The following is a 17,457-nucleotide window of genomic DNA, read 5'->3' as shown; positions in this document are numbered from 1 at the left end:
TGTTATGGACTAAAGAGGTGGAAATAATGCCTATGGTAGGCTCAGATCACAATCCAATTATGTGGAAGTTTGGGAAAAGAACTAAGAGGAAAGGATGGAGAATAAATGAGGACTTGTTGCAAGAGGGATAAAACTTGGAGATGTTGAGAAGGGAAACTAAGTCCTTCATACAATACAACATGAATCGAGAAGTACCAACCAACAAGGTATGGGATACCTATAAGGCAGTAATTAGAGGCATACTAATGGACTTAAACGGAAGAGCCAGGAAAAAACAAGAGGAGAAGAGACAGGAGATTACAGAGAAAATAAAAGCCAAAGAAATACTACTAAAGAAAAGACCAGGGAAGAAGAAAGTTTACCAAGACATTAAAATTTTACAAGAACAGTTGACAGCAATGAATAATAAAGAACTGGAATGGAATCTGAAGAGAATGAATCAAAAGTCGTTTGAAGGAGCAAATAAACCTGGGAAATATTTGGCATGGCAATTGAAGAAGAGAAAGGAGAAGAAGACAAATAAAATATGTGAGGATAATAAAGTATATCTGGAACAGACTGCTATTAGTAGAGCCTTCTACAAATTTTACGCTAAATTGTATAATAAAAAAGAGGTGAATAAAGATTCAATAGCGACATATCTGGGGAAAATGAGGCTCCCAGTGATCTCGGAAGATTGGAGAAATAAATTGAATAGTGAAGTGACAGAGGAAGAGATAAGGAAGGCAATAGTCAACAAATCTGGGTAAGGCGCCAGGGCCTGATGGACTCACAGCTAAATTTTATAAGGTAATGGTCAATGAACTGGTGTCATTCCTAAAAGAAGTGATCAATGGTGTTATGAGAGACCAAAGAATTCCAGATACTTGGAGTGAAGCTAATATATCATTGATCCCTAAAGAAGGACAGGACTTGACTAACGTCAAAAATTACAGACCTATTTCCTTACTTAACAATGACTATAAGATCTTTGCGAAGATCTTAGCGGAAAGAGTAAAGGGATGGCTATCCGAAGTTATTGGGGAAGAACAAGCTGGTTTTTTACCGAATAGACAAATCAGAGACAATTTAAGGACAGTTATAAATGCTATTGAATATTATGATAGGCGTTGTGATAAGGAGGTTGGGTTCTTCTTTGTGGACGCTGAAAAAGCATTTGACAATTTGAACTGGGATTTTATGTTCGCCACTATGGAACAGCTACAGTTGGGAGAAAGATTTATCAGAGCAGTAAAAGAAATCTACAGAGACCAGAGTGCAGCAATTGTGGTGAATGACGAGGTGACTAAGAAATTGACTATAGGCAAAGTTACAAGACAAGGTTGCCCGTTGTCTCCACTGTTGTTTATAATGGTTTTGGAAATTTTGATGATACAGATCCGAGAAGATAATGCAATCCGTGGAATAAAGATAAAAGACTTTTCCTATAAGGTCAGAGCATTTGCAGACGATATAATGTTAATTGTGGAAGATCCAATTGAAAACATGCCAAGGGTAATAGAAAAAATCACAGAATTTGGAGATTTGGCAGGTTTTTTTGTAAACAAAAAGAAGTCAAAGATACTGTGTAAAAATATGACTAAACAAAAACAACAGCAACTTATGGAAATAACAGACTGTGAAGTAACAAATAAGGTGAAATATTTGGGAATTGAACTGACTGCAAAGAATATAGATCTATTTAAGAACAATTATGAGAAATTGTGGACTCAAATAGAGCGAGACTTGATTAAATGGAATAGATTGAATTTGTCATGGTTGGGAAGAATTGCAGCAGTCAAGATGAATGTGCTGCCAAGAGTGATGTTTTTGTTACAGACAATACCAGTTATTCGGGATTCCAAGCAGTTTGAGAAATGGCAGAGAAAGATATCGGACTTTGTTTGGGCAGGCAAAAAGCCTCGAGTGAAAATGAAAGTGTTACAGGACGCGAAAGAGAGAGGCGGAATGCAACTGCCCAACCTAAGACTTTACTATGAGGCAATCTGCTTGGTTTGGCTGAAGGACTGGATGATGCTTAAAAATCGCAAATTGCTGGCCTTAGAGGGATACAAAAAAATATTTGGATGGCATGCATACTTATGGTATGATAAAGTAAAAGCGGACTCTATGTTTTTACACCATTACATTCGGAGAAGCCTCTTCACAATATGGAAAAAGTACAGAGATTACCTACAAGAAGGAATTCCCTCCTGGGTGGTTCCTTATGAAGCGGTAGATCCGAGAACTGTTGATAATGAACAACAGTGTTTAACGTATAAGGAGATAACACGAATAGAATTTTCTAAATTAAGAATAAAGACGCAAGAAGAGTTGTCTCCAAATTATGACTGGTTTCAATATAGACAGCTCAGAGACCTTTATAAATCGGATTGTGCCAAGGGAGGGATAAGAATGGAGAACTTGGACTTGGAGGAAGTAATTTTACAAGAAGACAAAAAGGAAATTTCAAAGGTCTATAAAGTGTTGTTAAAATGGTATACTGAAGAAGAGGTAGTTAAGGTGCAAATGGTGAAGTGGGCTATAAATTTTAATAAAGAAATAACAATGGAGGCGTGGGAATATTTGTGGAAAAATACTTTGAAGATTACGACATGCACTAACATTAAAGAGAATGTCTATAAAATGATCTATCGTTGGTACCTGACACCAAAGAAAATTGCGCTAGGGAATGTGAACACGTCTAATAAATGCTGGAAATGTAAAAAGCATGAAGGATCTTTGTACCATATGTGGTGGACTTGTGAGGTAGTCAGGCAGTACTGGGGGGAAATAATAAAAGTAATAAGTGAGATTTTACAGTTTCAAGTTAATAAGAACCCAGAACTCCTGCTACTGAATTTGGGAATGGAAGATATTCCAGCACAACATAGGACATTGCTTTTTTACATGACAGCAGCGGCTAGACTTTTGTATACGCAAAAGTGGAAAGTACAAGAAGTGCCAACTATCGAGGACTGGATTCACAAATTGCTGTACATGGCGGAGATGGATAAACTGACAAGAAAACTAAGAGACCTTGATCCAGGACAGTTTAACACAGATTGGGAGAAGCTGAAACAATATTTGGTGAAAAAATGGGAGGTGGGAGGAGAACTGTGGCAGTTTGAAAATTATTGAAGAAAAACAAAAGAAGAGAGAAGTGACTATACCGGGGGGAGGAGAGTTAAAGAAGAATTACTAAGCAACTATTCTATTTGATTATTCTATACAGTATTAAGTAATAGTTATTATGTGATATATAAGAATAGAAATTAATTAATTAATTATGTTGCTGGCAGATAGGGGTGTAATTGAGAATTAACAGAATTAAAATTCATGAATACAAGAAGGGGGGGAATGAGAAGTAGCATATAGAATATAGGTTAAATTGATTGACTTATGCTGAAGGTATTTTTGGTTATAGCGATATTTAGAAATGTGCAGAACATGGGTTAAATTGATTGACTTATGTCGAATGTATATTGTGTTTGTAGGTATATTTAGAAATGTGTAGAACACGAGTCAAATTGATTGACTTTATGTTATAAAGATAAGAGATATAAGAGGAAGTAAAGAGTAACATATAGAGTATAAGTTAAATTGGTTGACTTATAAATGTATTCATCACTTATGAGTACTCAAGTTATGTATAGGGAGGGATAAATTGTTTGTCCCATATTGATGACATTAGAATGAATAAGTTACAGAATTTTGTACAGAATTTATCTACAAGAAGGAACCCCTTTGTGGGTGGTTCCATATGAGGTGATAGACCCGAGAGCTGTTGATAATGAACAACAATGTTTAACGTATAAAGAAATAACTAAAACTGAAGCATCCAAACTTAGAATAAAGACACAAGAGGAACTATCACCTAACTACGATTGGTTCCAGTATAGACAGATCAGAGACTTATATAATTCGGACTCTGTAAAGGGAGGTATACGAATAGAGAATTCGGAACTAGAGCAGACCCTTCTTAAAGAAGATAAGAAAAGAATATCCAAGGTATACCAAGTACTGTTGAAGTGGTATACCAAGGATGAGATAGTTAAAACACAAATGGTGAAATGGGCTATAAACTTTAATAAAGAAATAACAATGGAGGCATGGGAATACTTGTGGAAAACTACAATGAAGACAACGACATGTATTAATATCAAAGAGAACATTTACAAAATGATCTATCGTTGGTACATGACACCAAAGAAGATTGCGCTAGGGAATTTGAATACTTCTAATAAATGCTGGAAATGTAAGAAGCATGAGGGCTCCCTCTATCATATGTGGTGGTCGTGTGAGGTAGCCAGGCAGTACTGGGGGGAAATAATAAGAGAAATGAGTGAAATTTTACAATTTCAAATTAATAAGAACCCAGAACTCCTGCTACTGAACTTGGGAATGGAGGGAATTCCAGCCCAACACAGGACGTTGATATTTTATATGACAGCAGCAGCTAGACTTTTGTATGCGCAAAAATGGAAAGTACAAGAAGTGCCAACTATTGAAGATTGGACTTACAAATTGCTGTATATGGCTGAAATGGACAAGATGACAAGAAAACTGAGAGATCTGGACTCAGGGCAGTTCAACACAGACTGGGAGAAGCTGAAACAATACCTGGAGAAGAAATGGGAGGTGGGAGGAAAACTGTGGCAGTTTGAGAACTACTGAAGTATTGAAGTAGAGGGGGGAGACTTTACCGGGGGGAGAAGAGATAAATGTGAATTAATAAGCAGTCAGATTAATAGATTGACATATATATAGATATATATAGGTTAACAAACAGAACATAGAGAAAATAATTAATTATAAGGACTAAATATAAGGAGCGATTAACTAACAATATTTTCTTTTTTTTTCTGACAAGTTTTGTACCAAACTGAATGTCTGAAGATATAGATGGGTCAAATTGATTGACTACGTGAGGAGAGATATATAGAACTATTATAAAAAGATAGAATGAGTAATATATATAGAGAATAAGTCAAATTGTTTGATATAAACGAATGTATGATCTATATGGTTTATGATATATAGAAATACCTGAAATTGAAAAATTGGGATAAATTGTTTATCTAAGATGGAAACAAAGGCTTACAGTTTGGGCATATAATGTTAAAAATAGTTAAGGATGTACTGCTTAGAATAATGGAGAATATATATTTGTTTTAGATAGAGGAAGTTAATAAAAGTAAGGGAAAGGGGACAAAGGGTTGGAAAGCTGTTGGAAGTCAACAAAAAGGGGGGGGAAAGGGAGGGGGTTAGAGATGAAAAAATTGGGGAAAATTGAATGTAAATGTGGAAATAATGGATTCTAACCCAATAAAAATTTTTCAAAAAAAAAAAAAAGAATGAATAAGTTAGAGTACAGGATATTGAGAATATTACCAGTATTATTACTATTGAATAACATGCCAGGAATGTATTAGTTAGTTGATAAGTGAAGGGAAATTGACTTAGCACTGTGTTATAATAGACTAGCTTAGAAGAGTGTGAAAGTATATGTTTAATTGACAAAATAAGTTGAAATGAGTAGGGGAAGAATAGACAAAGGGTTGGAAAACTGTTGGAAGTCAACAAACGGGGGGGGGGGGAAAGGGAGGGGGTTAGAACTGGAATATTAAAGTAATTTGATTGTTATAAATGACAAAATATTTCTAATTCCAATAAAATTTTTTTAAAAAAAGTTCAAGTTCAAGTTCAAGTTAGCCTTCATTGGCATATAAATATGTAAGTAAATGATATGCATATTGAGGTGTCACTTTTTGTATTTTGAATCTGAGATACATGTTTTGTTAAATTTATTACAGTGACTATGATTTTTTGAGAAAGATATCATTTGAAACAGGATTCCTTGGATCTAGATGACCCATTAGAACAAGAGACTAATCACAGCCATTTTCAAATACAAATGACCAACTGAACGCATTCTCAAACTTTGTGGAATTATTGTTGAACTTTCTGTTAAAGCAAGGACAGTGTGTGCATGAATTTTTGAGGCTTATCACTTTGTATATACCATAGGCTAACTAGCACCCTAAACAATGGACTTGTGCAATATGATCAGTTTGAATATGTTATAGACAAAATTAGTGGCTCTGCTTATGGATTTGTGAAATATGTTATATGCAAACTGTATATCTTGTATTTAGAACAATATTGGTGCACTTGCATTTTATTGTTAATAGGATATAGAACATCAAAGATTTTGATAATAACAAGTTGATTAGCACATGCCACTTTAAGAAGGTTGTTTCTTGTTGGTATGGTGATTAAGCATTTAATTTGTTCATTCAGAAAATTGCGTTTCTATATATGAATTATTGCCTTATGATACGTTAGTAAATTGCAGTAATGGCTATATAAATTGGATTTATTTTTGACACTGAAGTTTGCACTTAATAAGATTTCATGAGTTCTTTTTGCTGTGTTACCCGATATCGCAATTCTCTCCTTTTTCGTTGTGTTTTGATACTGCAGAATACATATCTTTGTCTTCATATATTGATTAGTTAAATTTCCTGTTGCTTTTTTATTTTCTCAGAGATGATGTCATCATTTGTTTAGAAGATGCATCCACAAATTTACGAGTTAGAATCTAATTTAATCATTTCCTATTCTGGATATTCCTACATCCCTATTAACCAATTTTCAACAAATTCATTATAAACTGTTACTCTATGAAGCGCTCTTCTTTCTAGTTGGGAGAATTACTGTGCAAGGGTAGGCAGCAAGAGGCAGGTAACTTAGGAATCTTTTGTGCCTATGTATATGAGGATCCCTTCCTCTAGAGAACTCTTTTAATAAAAAAGCAGGTGTTCAATCAAAAAGGAGTTTTTATTTAAAATAATAAAGATCAATTGCACGCAAAACACACAACACACACACAGAGCTAACTAGAAAAACAGGGAGGAAAATTGGAGAGTTGCAGGTTTGGAATATAATCCTTGTCCCTGACACTGGTGGACAAACGGAGGCAGCAGGGAGCACAGGCTTCAGCCTGCACCTCAGGAGGCAGTGCGGTGGCAGAGGGCTCCAGGCTGCCGCCACTGCCGCCTCAGCAGCAGCAACCCCACTGGCCAGCTGATGTCTCTCCTGCTCTCCCTCCAACCAGGTAAGTGGGTGGGGGGGAGGAGGGGTTGCCTGGGGGTGGCAGGGTTCCCTGGAAGGGGTGGGAGGTGGGGGTGAGGGAGTCGCCCCCCTCACTTCTGTATGCTCCAAATATTTATGGAGCATACCGAAGCGAGTAAAATAGCATAATTCCGAAGTGGCAAGCCGCTTCGGAATTATGCTATTTCCGAATGTTTTTCCCACTTCAGGTAAACCTGAAGCGGGAAACCCAAATATTTTCAGGCTGCACACCCCTACTGGGAAGTTGTCTCTGATTTGAGACAATAAAATTGGGAAGTTTTGATTGCGTCTTCCTGAGAGAAACTACAGTCCAAATTCCTAAAAGCAGTACTTCAAACACCGAAGTATGTGTCAAATGCAGCTGTAAGATTGGAATTAAGTAAATTTCTAAAGGTAGTAATTTGTTGAAATATGTGCCTTTTTAATATTTATTTTAAAATGGCATGTGTTTTGCTGATGTGCAATCATGTAATTTTGAATTGATTTCAAGAATGTGATGGCCTCTGGCTAATAAACTTTGTTGTTGCCTGTACAGGTGTAAAAAGATTGATGATCCATGGTGGCTGGATGGGTGAGGCTATAATAGGAGAGTAGATAAGGATAGGACTGGAAGGGTGTGTGAATGGATTCATTCAAGTACTTCTGGAGACCTCCATTGTTTTGTGGTTTTGCACATCTCTGGGCATGGGGGCTGAGAGTTAGTCTTACCCTCACTGCTCACATTCCAGTACTTTTCCATTTTCTGCCTAGTCAGACAACTTGTCTATGTTTAAACACATGAGGAAAGGGGCTTATGATACTGCCATAAGGCTTCTTAATATCATGAGGCCTAGTCTGACCACTAACAAAACAGTGTACATGCATTGCTATTACCACCTCCAGCTTTCCAATATGGTTCCACTTGACCTCTGCTTATTGTGTACTATAATTTAGCTCGATAATAGGATGTTAATTTTACATTATGTAGACCAATCTGATATAATATTTGGCCCTCACTTTTGTGATTTCCATAGATTCATCCACATATTTCTCTCAAGATATCAGGTCAAAGCAGCTTATTGTTAATAAAAGAAAGGCTTCATCCACATAACACCCTTCACCCAACACTGAATAATTCCTACAATTTATGCCAATTCTACCATCCTAGCTGTTACTGATGGCCACTGCCCCCTTTGTTATCTGATTTTGCACAGTCCAGTTTTTCATGACACTCTTACTGTATCTGCTTCACATGCAGAAAGTCCCAGATTCAACTCCCCTTAAAAGCATCAGGAAGAATTTGACAAGAAAAACCTCTGCTTGAGATCCTGGAGAACTGCTGCCAGTCAGAGTAGACAATGCTGACCTTTAGTCTGACTTGGTACAAGGCACCTTCATATGCATGGAGTGCAGATTTACTCACTTCTTCAATGGTCCTTTATGTTTTGCTCTCACAAGCTCCTGCAAAATGCAGGCAAGCCGGTCAGGTGGATACCCCCGGGCAGCATTTTTCAGACCTCTGATTTCCAGATCCTTCTGATGAAGCAGCAACAGCAGGACATGTGGATTGTCTATTGGCTGGGAGTTCTGCTGCACAGGATTAAGGCCTCTACAGAAGAAACAAAGAAATATACTTTGTTAAATTTTTATTCCAGCTTCCATCTAAAAAATCAGGACTTTGTTTACAGTTCCTTCCCCCTCCTACTTTATCCCCCAACAATGCTTTGACATAGATTAATGACTTGTACTAGTTTGCTGAGATTACATTCTACAGAATTTTTCTGCTAACTATGGTATTTCCTTCTAGGGAACAGAGCTTTGAGCCAGTGGAAGAACGTCTTGTGCTGAGGAAGGCTCTTCTGGCTGAAGAAAAATGCCACCTAATGGAAAACTGCCATAGACTCCAACCTTCAGAGAACTTCATGGCTGAGCCTGAGATTTAAATCTAGGCCCCTGTCCACTCGGTATACCACACTGGACAATATATTTGAGAAAGTGACCTCCTTGAAAGATAACAGAGGCACTAAATATTTGAAAAACTGGAATAAAAAGGCAGTTTGGAAGAGGGAATGCAGGTCAGGAAGTATGGGTATGCAGAGGATATGTAAAGCCTCTCTCAAAACTCAGTTTCTTAAAAGCTATTATGTACGACCAGCCAATTAAATATTTATTTATTTAGATTCCTAGGCCACCTTTCTACCTTGGCTTGCCACCCCCTGGCCCTGCTCACCTGGCTGGTAGTGGAGGAAGCATGTGCACACCCTCCCCCATCCCACTGAACTGGCTTCAGTGTGCCCAGAGTGGAAGGAAGAGCTGTGGGGCATGCTGAAGCCAAAAATTGCCCATTTGGAGGTTTCAGTGCACCTGACGTTTCTGCTGGAGCTAGGGTTGCCAGCCTCCAGGTAGTGGCTGGAGTTCTCCCGGAATTACAACTGGTCTCCAGGCCACAGACATCAGTTCACCTGAAGAAAATGGCTACTTTGGGGGGTAGACTCTGGAATTATGCCATACCACGGTCCTTTTGATCCCCAAGCCCCACTTTCTCCAGGTTTCACCCCCCAGATCTCTAGGAATTTCTCAACTTGGAGCTGGCAACCCTAGCTGAAGCACACCTCAGGGCTCTTCCTTCGTACTGGAAAACGACATCATTTTCCAGCACAAGGGAGGAAACACCGGGAATACTGAAACCAGTTCAGCAGGATGGGTGTGGTATATTTACTGTATATATGTATGTATGTAATGGAATAGTCTGCTCCTCCTCTAATATTTGTGTGATTTAATTTTGTCCTATTGGGTGAAGCTTTAGTTTCAGTTTTCCAGTTCTGTATGTTAGCTTAAGTTGTTGGTTGATGGAGTTGTCTCTTTGCAAATAAATGGTTGATGTTTTGAACTAGCTTGTTTGTGCTGAATGGATCTGAGAATGGGTGCCTGAGTGAGTACTCTAGCCAGGGAACCCACAGCAAAAGGGAACATTACAGTGGGGGAATGCAGGAGTGCACAAATACACAAAGCGCATGTGTGGGATGTAAGTACCTCGCTGCCCCCTAAAACCTGCTTTGCCCCTGGCAACCCTATTCCCACCGAAAGTTCCTCAAGGTGGCTAAAATGCAAGCAATAGTATATAAAAACATAGATGGTTAAAGCACAACCACTACAAAAATCAAATCAGTGGGCTTAGGGTTGCCAACCTCCAGGCAGGGTCTGGCGCTCTCCTGGAATTACTGTGTATTTCCATACTACATAAATCAGTTCCCCTTGAGAAAATGGCTGCATTGCAGGATGGACTCTATGGCACTATACCCTACTGAGATCCCTCCCCTCCCCAAACTCTTTCTTCCCCAGGCTCTACCACCAGATCTCCAGGAATTTCCCAACCCAGAGTTGGCAGCCCTCCCCTCCCCATTATTTCCTTTGTTTGCTGAAAGCTCCCATAACTTCCCCTCATTTCCTGCTTACTTCTCACCTATCAACCTTTATCTGCCCCCTCCTTAATCTTCATCTTTCCCTCCCCTGGCAGCTTCTACCTGGGAAAACCAGGTGCCAGGTCAGGACCAGTTATGCAACGCTGGCTACCAGACCAGGTCCTGCTGCATGGTGGTGAACCCCTTTCCCCTGTATCCCCTTCTACACACTATTTCTTATTTCTCTTCTCCTGGGTGCCTCGTATCCTCACCTTTCCCTGCTTCCATCTTTTCTTGCCACCCACCAACCTACTTTTTATTTACTCCTCATCTTCAGCTATATTTATTATTTACTCCATTTATACTCCACCTTTCTCCACAATGGAGACACAAAACAGCTTACGTCATTCTCCTCTCTTCCATTTTATCCTCAGGACAACTGTGTAAGGTAGATTAGGCTGACTGTGGCTATAACTGACCCACCCAATGATCATCCATGACAGAGTGGTAATTCAGACCTGGTCTTTTAGATCCTAGTCTTAAACTCGTAACTGCTACACTGGCTTCTGTGGGGTGGCTGCTCTTCACAGAAGTAAGCAACAGGACCTGGATAAGTTATGCAAGTCACTTGTGGTTGCTGCTAGCCCTGATGAGTCCTCCATCAAAGACCAAAACAGCCTTGAAAAGGGTCCCTCCTCCCTTTTACTGACAGAAATCAAGGCTTGAAGGCTAGCAATATTGTTGTTAACTAGGATTCATTTCTTAAAGCTCCAGGTGCTATTTCTCTTATAGAAGAGGGTAAACCCTATGATTAAAAAAAAGAAAAGAATTCACATGTCAGAGAAAATCTTAACAGATATGTCTAGGTGAATATGATAGCACTGTCCTAGCATGAGGTTGTAACAAATTGAGATTCATTTATTCCCTTACGTTTTTATTTCACCCTTCCATCTCTCTCCACTTCAAGCTTATGACAATCCTGTGAGGTCGGTTGGGCTGAGAGTCTGGTTCAAGGTTATCCAGTGAATTTTTTGGCAGAGTGGGAATTTTAACCTAGTTCTCCATACTCCCAGTTTGACACTTTAACTACTACCCAACCCGAGATATCAAAAGTGGCTACATTCCCTCTAGGAGGAAGTTTCCGTTCCTTTAAAAGCTCTGAGAAAGTTAGATGATCTATATCTGCAGCTTCTCCCACCACAAGCATAGGAAAATTACCTCCCTTTGAAGGTAACTTTGCTCCAGATATCTCCACGCACCTTTCAGCTCTAATGAAGGTATTCTCATACAGAAAATCAAACTAGTTTTATCTGACCTGACATTGCTGCAGAACATTTTTTTGTGACAATAATACATGACAACTTAAAGGCTATGAAAGTCTGTGAAGAAACACTTACTCAGGCTCTTGTTTCGTAGGTTCAATAATAGTGTGGGAAGAGCTGGAGGAGCTGTCATTTCTTCCATAATCTTTAGGAGTGTGGATCAAGCTGACCTTGGTGATTACAGGAAGTTCCTCCTTTATAGTATCTTCCATTTCAACTTCCCTAATGCTGTCCTTTTTTCCTATAGCTAGAAGATCTTCCATAGTCAGAAACTGAATGCTGGATTAGTGTTTTCTGTATAAAAGGAACACCATATAGGACTTCTCTGGTCACTAGAACATTCTGTATTATTTTTCTATTTTCATTAACTCTGTTACTATTAGGGTTGACAACTTTTAGGTTAGTCCTTCTAGCTGTCCCTTTAATATCAGTTTGAGGTAGTTACCTAGTGATGGTATTTAACTTTATGCAATGAAAACTTCCACTGCCCATTTCTACTTATTAAACCTCTAGCAACACCTTGTGTACAAAGAAGATCCTGCAGGAACCAAGCAAGCTCTAGTTAGACAGGACTGTAGGGGGAGTACCTTCTTTCTAATAAGGGATTTTCTCCTTGTCTGTCTCAGAATGCTACTCTTAGGGTAATCTTCCCCTTCTCAGAATGCTCTAGAGCTCTCTCCCCGAACAAGGCAGCTGAATTTATTTCTTTTCTTTCCTATCCAGTTTGTTAGTTTATTTATAAAGCTTTTGTAACTCTTAATCAGTTCAGTGTCCTGACTGCGGCTGTGATATTCTGCCAACACAACTGCCAGCCCTAATTACCACTAGTCTCAGGAGCATTATACATATTGTATGTCCACATATCTGATTTTGCCACCACTTGACTTGAAGGGTGCCTCAGCCAGCCTCTAGTTCCTAGCTAGTATGAGACATGTTTGTATGTGGGTATTTGTTATTATCATGCCTTATATTTTTAGGATTACACAGGATTAAGCAGGTAAAAACTAAAAGTAATCATGTGACAATTTAAAAATTAACAGATTCTTTATTTTTGCTACAACTGTGTAACATGGCACCCCTAGTGAAACGCTTCACATCTAATGGAGTTAGCCGTGTTAGTCTGTAGTAGCAAAATCAAAAAGAGTCCAGTAGCACCTTTAAGACTAACCAATTTTATTTTATTGTAGCATAAGCTTTCGCGAATCAAGTTCTCTTCATCAGATCAGGCATCTGATGAAGAGAACTTGATTCGCGAAAGCTTATGCTACAATAAAATAAAATTGGTTAGTCTTAAAGGTGCTACTGGACTCTTTTTGATTTTGCTTCACATCTAAGAAAATGGTTTGTGAAGTGGCTTTTGTTCCCCAGTGTGTGTTTCCTTAGTTTAGAAATAGATATACTTTACAAATTATAGTGGAAGTGTGAGAAATATATATGCTTTGCACTTCAAGTCATTTGTTTCCAGGGCAGAGAATGTGCATTCAAACCACTTCCACAACATGTGAAATTTCTGTCTTCACTTGAATGGGATTATTAAGTCAACTTCACTTAATCATGATAGTATCTTCTAGAGGTAACCCCATAGAGATAGATGGTACCTGGACATACAGTCCAGAACAAGGGGTTTCCTTCAATCAGCAAATCTGCATGAATTCAACAGGAAAGAATTCTGAACAGGTATGGAGAGCTTTCTACATATGGATTTTTTGCAAGGTTTGAGCTAATTTCTTTTTAAGTGGGGTAAAATTTAAAATATATACATAATTTGAAGACAGACCACATGAAACAAATTATCAAACAGAATAATTACAGAAACTATTAAAACTTTTGATTAAGATTCACAATTACAGGCCCATATTGTGAGTGATCTACAAGGAGGAGCTTAATATTCTTTAGTGTACCATAGCATTTTCAGATATTGAAAAAATGTGTTTGATACTGTTTGATCTTATGTGTTTGATCTTTCTACGTGACCACAATTGCAATACTTACAATAACAACAACATAATGGATTCAAAAGGCTACAAATGAGTACTCTGCTGGTTTGAATCCCACTGTTGCCATGAGCTCATTAGGTGGCCTTGGGTAAGCTACTCCTCTCAGCCCCAGCTCCCCAGCTGTATTGTGGGGATAATGATGACATTGACTTTGTTCACTGCTCTGAATGAGGCACTACTATGTCTAGAGGAGTGGTACATGAACACACTGTTGTTATTAATATCGAGACATAAAACCGATTAATTGGATAAAAGCAAATTGTGGTCAAAAACCTTAGAACAATGTTGTAATAAGCATGAATCACCTCTGCGTATAAATATTCCTTTTAAAAATAGTCTACTAGCAAGGATTTAGGTAGTATAAGAGTAAGGATATCTTTTAAGAATAGATGAGAACTGTGATAATTAGGATAATGATACAAATAATAGTGTAATAAACTACATCAGAAGTATTTCAGGAATGGTGGTTTCCATTAGGATATTGTAGACATGGACTCTAAACAAAGCAATTCAAGGTTATGTTTCTCCAGCTGAAGATGAATAATTGTTATTCGGAACTACTTGAGATGGATGCTGAAGGAGAGTCGCTTGCTTTCATTAGCATATATATGAACTGCGTGGTTCTAAAGATTATCCCACTTCATTAACTGGATGGGATTCAGAATGTTTTATAGAGCATAATTTTTATCCATTGTTACAGACATAGACATAAATATATCAGTAGTTCATGGATACGCTGATGTAATAGCTTGAATAAAGTTAATTAAGGCTTTTGACTATGTTGTAGCCTATACCAGAACATCCAGCAGGATTTGAGTCCAGTGAATGATACTAAGAGACAGTCTGCTAAAAGACAAGCTCAAACCAAACAACAGAACACCACAGGTGGTCACATTCAGCTCTCAGCTCAAACCAGTTCAACGCATCATAATGACTTGCAACCTATGCTGTACTATGATACTCTTCTCTCATAAGTATTGGGAGACAAACCTTTTCTTGCCCACAGACAAACTTAAATAACATCTCACTCACAATAATGTACTTCCCAACACACACATGGACTCTGGAACCAGAACCTACAATAAACCAAGGTGCCAACTCTGTCCCCATATTTACTCAGAGAGCACCATCACTGGACCTAACAAAACCAGCTATACCATCTCAGGCTCGTCATGATGGTGCCTTCATGAGCACGATAGTGCCTTCATGTACTTCTCAGGCAGCCCATTCCACATGATGGTGGACACAACAGAGAATGCGTATGTGCAGGCAGCTATCAATCTTACCCATTTCACACACATTTTCCATTGTTATCATTGTGTTCTCCACTTACTTGCCACTTAGTTGCTTATTCTTAATTTTCTTAGGTTTTCCTTGTACCACCTTGGAACAATTATTGCTGTAGCACAATCTAAAATTAAAAGGGAAAAAAGTTAATACTGTCAGGTTAGAATAGAGGTATTATGCCAGAGTGTAGAAAAGCCTGCTAATTGAAGCAAAAGAACTGAAGAAGTTTACTAACACTATTCTAATTTGATATCCAGGTTTATAGGGTTGGCTGGCCTAAATCCTACGATGAACTCTGTGTAGCTTTAATAGTCACATACAAGCAAATTTCACCTTTGTGGCATTGTGATGAGAAAAGCTTAACCTGATGACCCATTTCTAATGCAATTCTTGCTTGGCAGGAGGTATGACAGCAATTTGTTCTGTTGTGTCCATGATCCATCCTCCATTATCCTTCTATGATTTTACCGTAGAGTTCCAGGCAATTCCTAGAGCTACTCTATGTTACAGTTTTTCTCCAGAAGTAACATTACGACATAGCTGTCATTTCCCCACCCACAACCCTCCCTCTGGTTGCCAGACTCAGCCTGGCAGCCCTACCTCTCCAGCTGTACTTTTCCAGGGGAATTGATTTCTATTGTTTGGAGATCAGTTGTTATTCCAGATCTCCAGACCCCATCTGGAGGTTGGTAACCATAGATTAAACTAGGTCATGAGAACCGTATGTGCTCATGTCATTATAAACAAGTTCATCATGATGTCTGAATGCAATCTTGAGTTGGAAAGGAGGTATGTCTCTCCAGGTCCAAGTGCATGTTTTTTTTCTGCAGCAGAAAAAAAGATTTGCCATGCTGGTGGGGCATGCTGGTGGGGCAGGTGGGGCATGGCACTCTCAGTATAAAATGCAACAATGGCATGCACAATAATGGCATATGGCCACAACATAATAATGGCATGGATGCTGGCATACATGACAGGCAGGCAGACTCCTGGTGGTTTGCCTCTCTGCTTGCCAATCACTGGCGATCGGTGGAAGGAGGCAAGCTGCCTCGTGTTCACTGTCAACTGATGGCATCCCAGGCAAATGTGTAAGTGTACCTCCATGCCCACAGCGATAATGTCACTTCCAGAAGTGACATCATTTCATGGGGAGACAGGAGCATGTGAGCGCTTTGCACCAGGGCCAGTTTCTTCAGAATCAGTCCAAAATATAGCCCCTGCCCTCCCAATCCCTGGCAGTTTCCAGGGCAACCTGACACTACTATGTGCAATATAGACCCAAAGAAGCTTATAACATTTTCTTCCCCTTCTCCATTTTATCCTCCCAAGAACAATTCTGTGATGTAGGTTAGGCTGAAAAAGAGCCTTTATGCAAAATAGAGATTTGAACTTAGATCTCCACGATCCAAGTCTGAAACACTAACCACCCCATCCCACTGCCTCTCCTCATTCCTGATTTGTTATGTCAATAAAAACCACAACGGGGAAGTTGTCTGCATGCGTAATCAATCTGCGTCTCACGAAAAAGGTGTAACTGTGGATCCTCTGTAGAATGGCCACCCAGGAACTCTCTCTCAGGTCTGAATCAGGTGAATCTAAACACCAGTGTCAAAAATTGTGTTAAATGCAACATGATAGGCTTAAAAATTAGATTTTTTGAAGACATAAAAAGTATGTAAAGACATAAATTATTAATTTTTTTCTTTCCTCAGATTGTTCATATGTTTAAGATATTCATAAAGCAGAGGACAAACATCTGTAATTTTAAGTGCTGTAAAAGAAATTCTGCAGGTACTATTTTTTCTAACTCTTGAGGATCTGTCAAGCTCCATCTTTAGAACCCTCCATCAGTACAAACTCATTAAAGGAACACATCCTGTCCTTGATATTCACCCCACTTTTGAGGGTTTGTTTGCGGTCTTAAGCCTATCATAGGGTCGTTAAACAGTCACCTTTTCACAGAAGAAAAAATATAATCCTAGCATCCCCCCATCTCACACCCTGCAAAAGAAAACAAAAAGATGTGGCCTGCAGCAGATCATGCTTACCAGTACTGTACCTGTCAGTTACTATGGAGGAATATTATTGCAATCCTAGGACTAAGAAACCACAACCAAACTCTTTTCTCTCTGAACGAATACAAAGCATCTCCACTGGAGGTGCGGGATCAACTGCATTTGTCTTGAAGAGTGCCACAGAGTACTATTATCTCACCCATATTCTTTAATATGTATATATGAGGCTGCTGAATGAGGGAGCTTTGAGGTTGGGTGTCATTAATATGCAGGTGGCATCCAGTTTTATATTTCATTACCTAAGCATCCAGATGCAACCACCAAACCAGTACTTTGAGGC

At 38.8% G+C, this 17,457-nt stretch overlaps 1 protein-coding gene across 1 annotated transcript in view; it reads right to left on the bottom strand.

Annotated features, from left to right (window-relative positions):
• Positions 1 to 12,081, bottom strand: part of LMNTD2 (lamin tail domain containing 2) — a 66,674-nt gene extending 54,593 nt beyond the window's left edge. The window contains exons 1-2 of the mRNA XM_054970011.1: positions 11,894 to 12,081; positions 8,519 to 8,704 (exon numbers count right to left, since the gene is read on the bottom strand). Coding sequence (XP_054825986.1) covers positions 8,519 to 8,704; positions 11,894 to 12,081 — 374 coding nt within the window. The remainder of the gene's footprint in view (positions 1 to 8,518; positions 8,705 to 11,893) is intronic.
• Between the last annotated feature and the right edge of the window lie 5,376 nt (positions 12,082 to 17,457).

Source organism: Eublepharis macularius, chromosome 2, assembly GCF_028583425.1.
Source record: "Eublepharis macularius isolate TG4126 chromosome 2, MPM_Emac_v1.0, whole genome shotgun sequence".
In the NCBI taxonomy this organism is placed as follows: Eukaryota; Metazoa; Chordata; class Lepidosauria; order Squamata; family Eublepharidae; genus Eublepharis; species Eublepharis macularius.
Note: the sequence above shows the minus strand (reverse complement) of the source record. Positions and strands in the feature narration are given on the sequence as shown.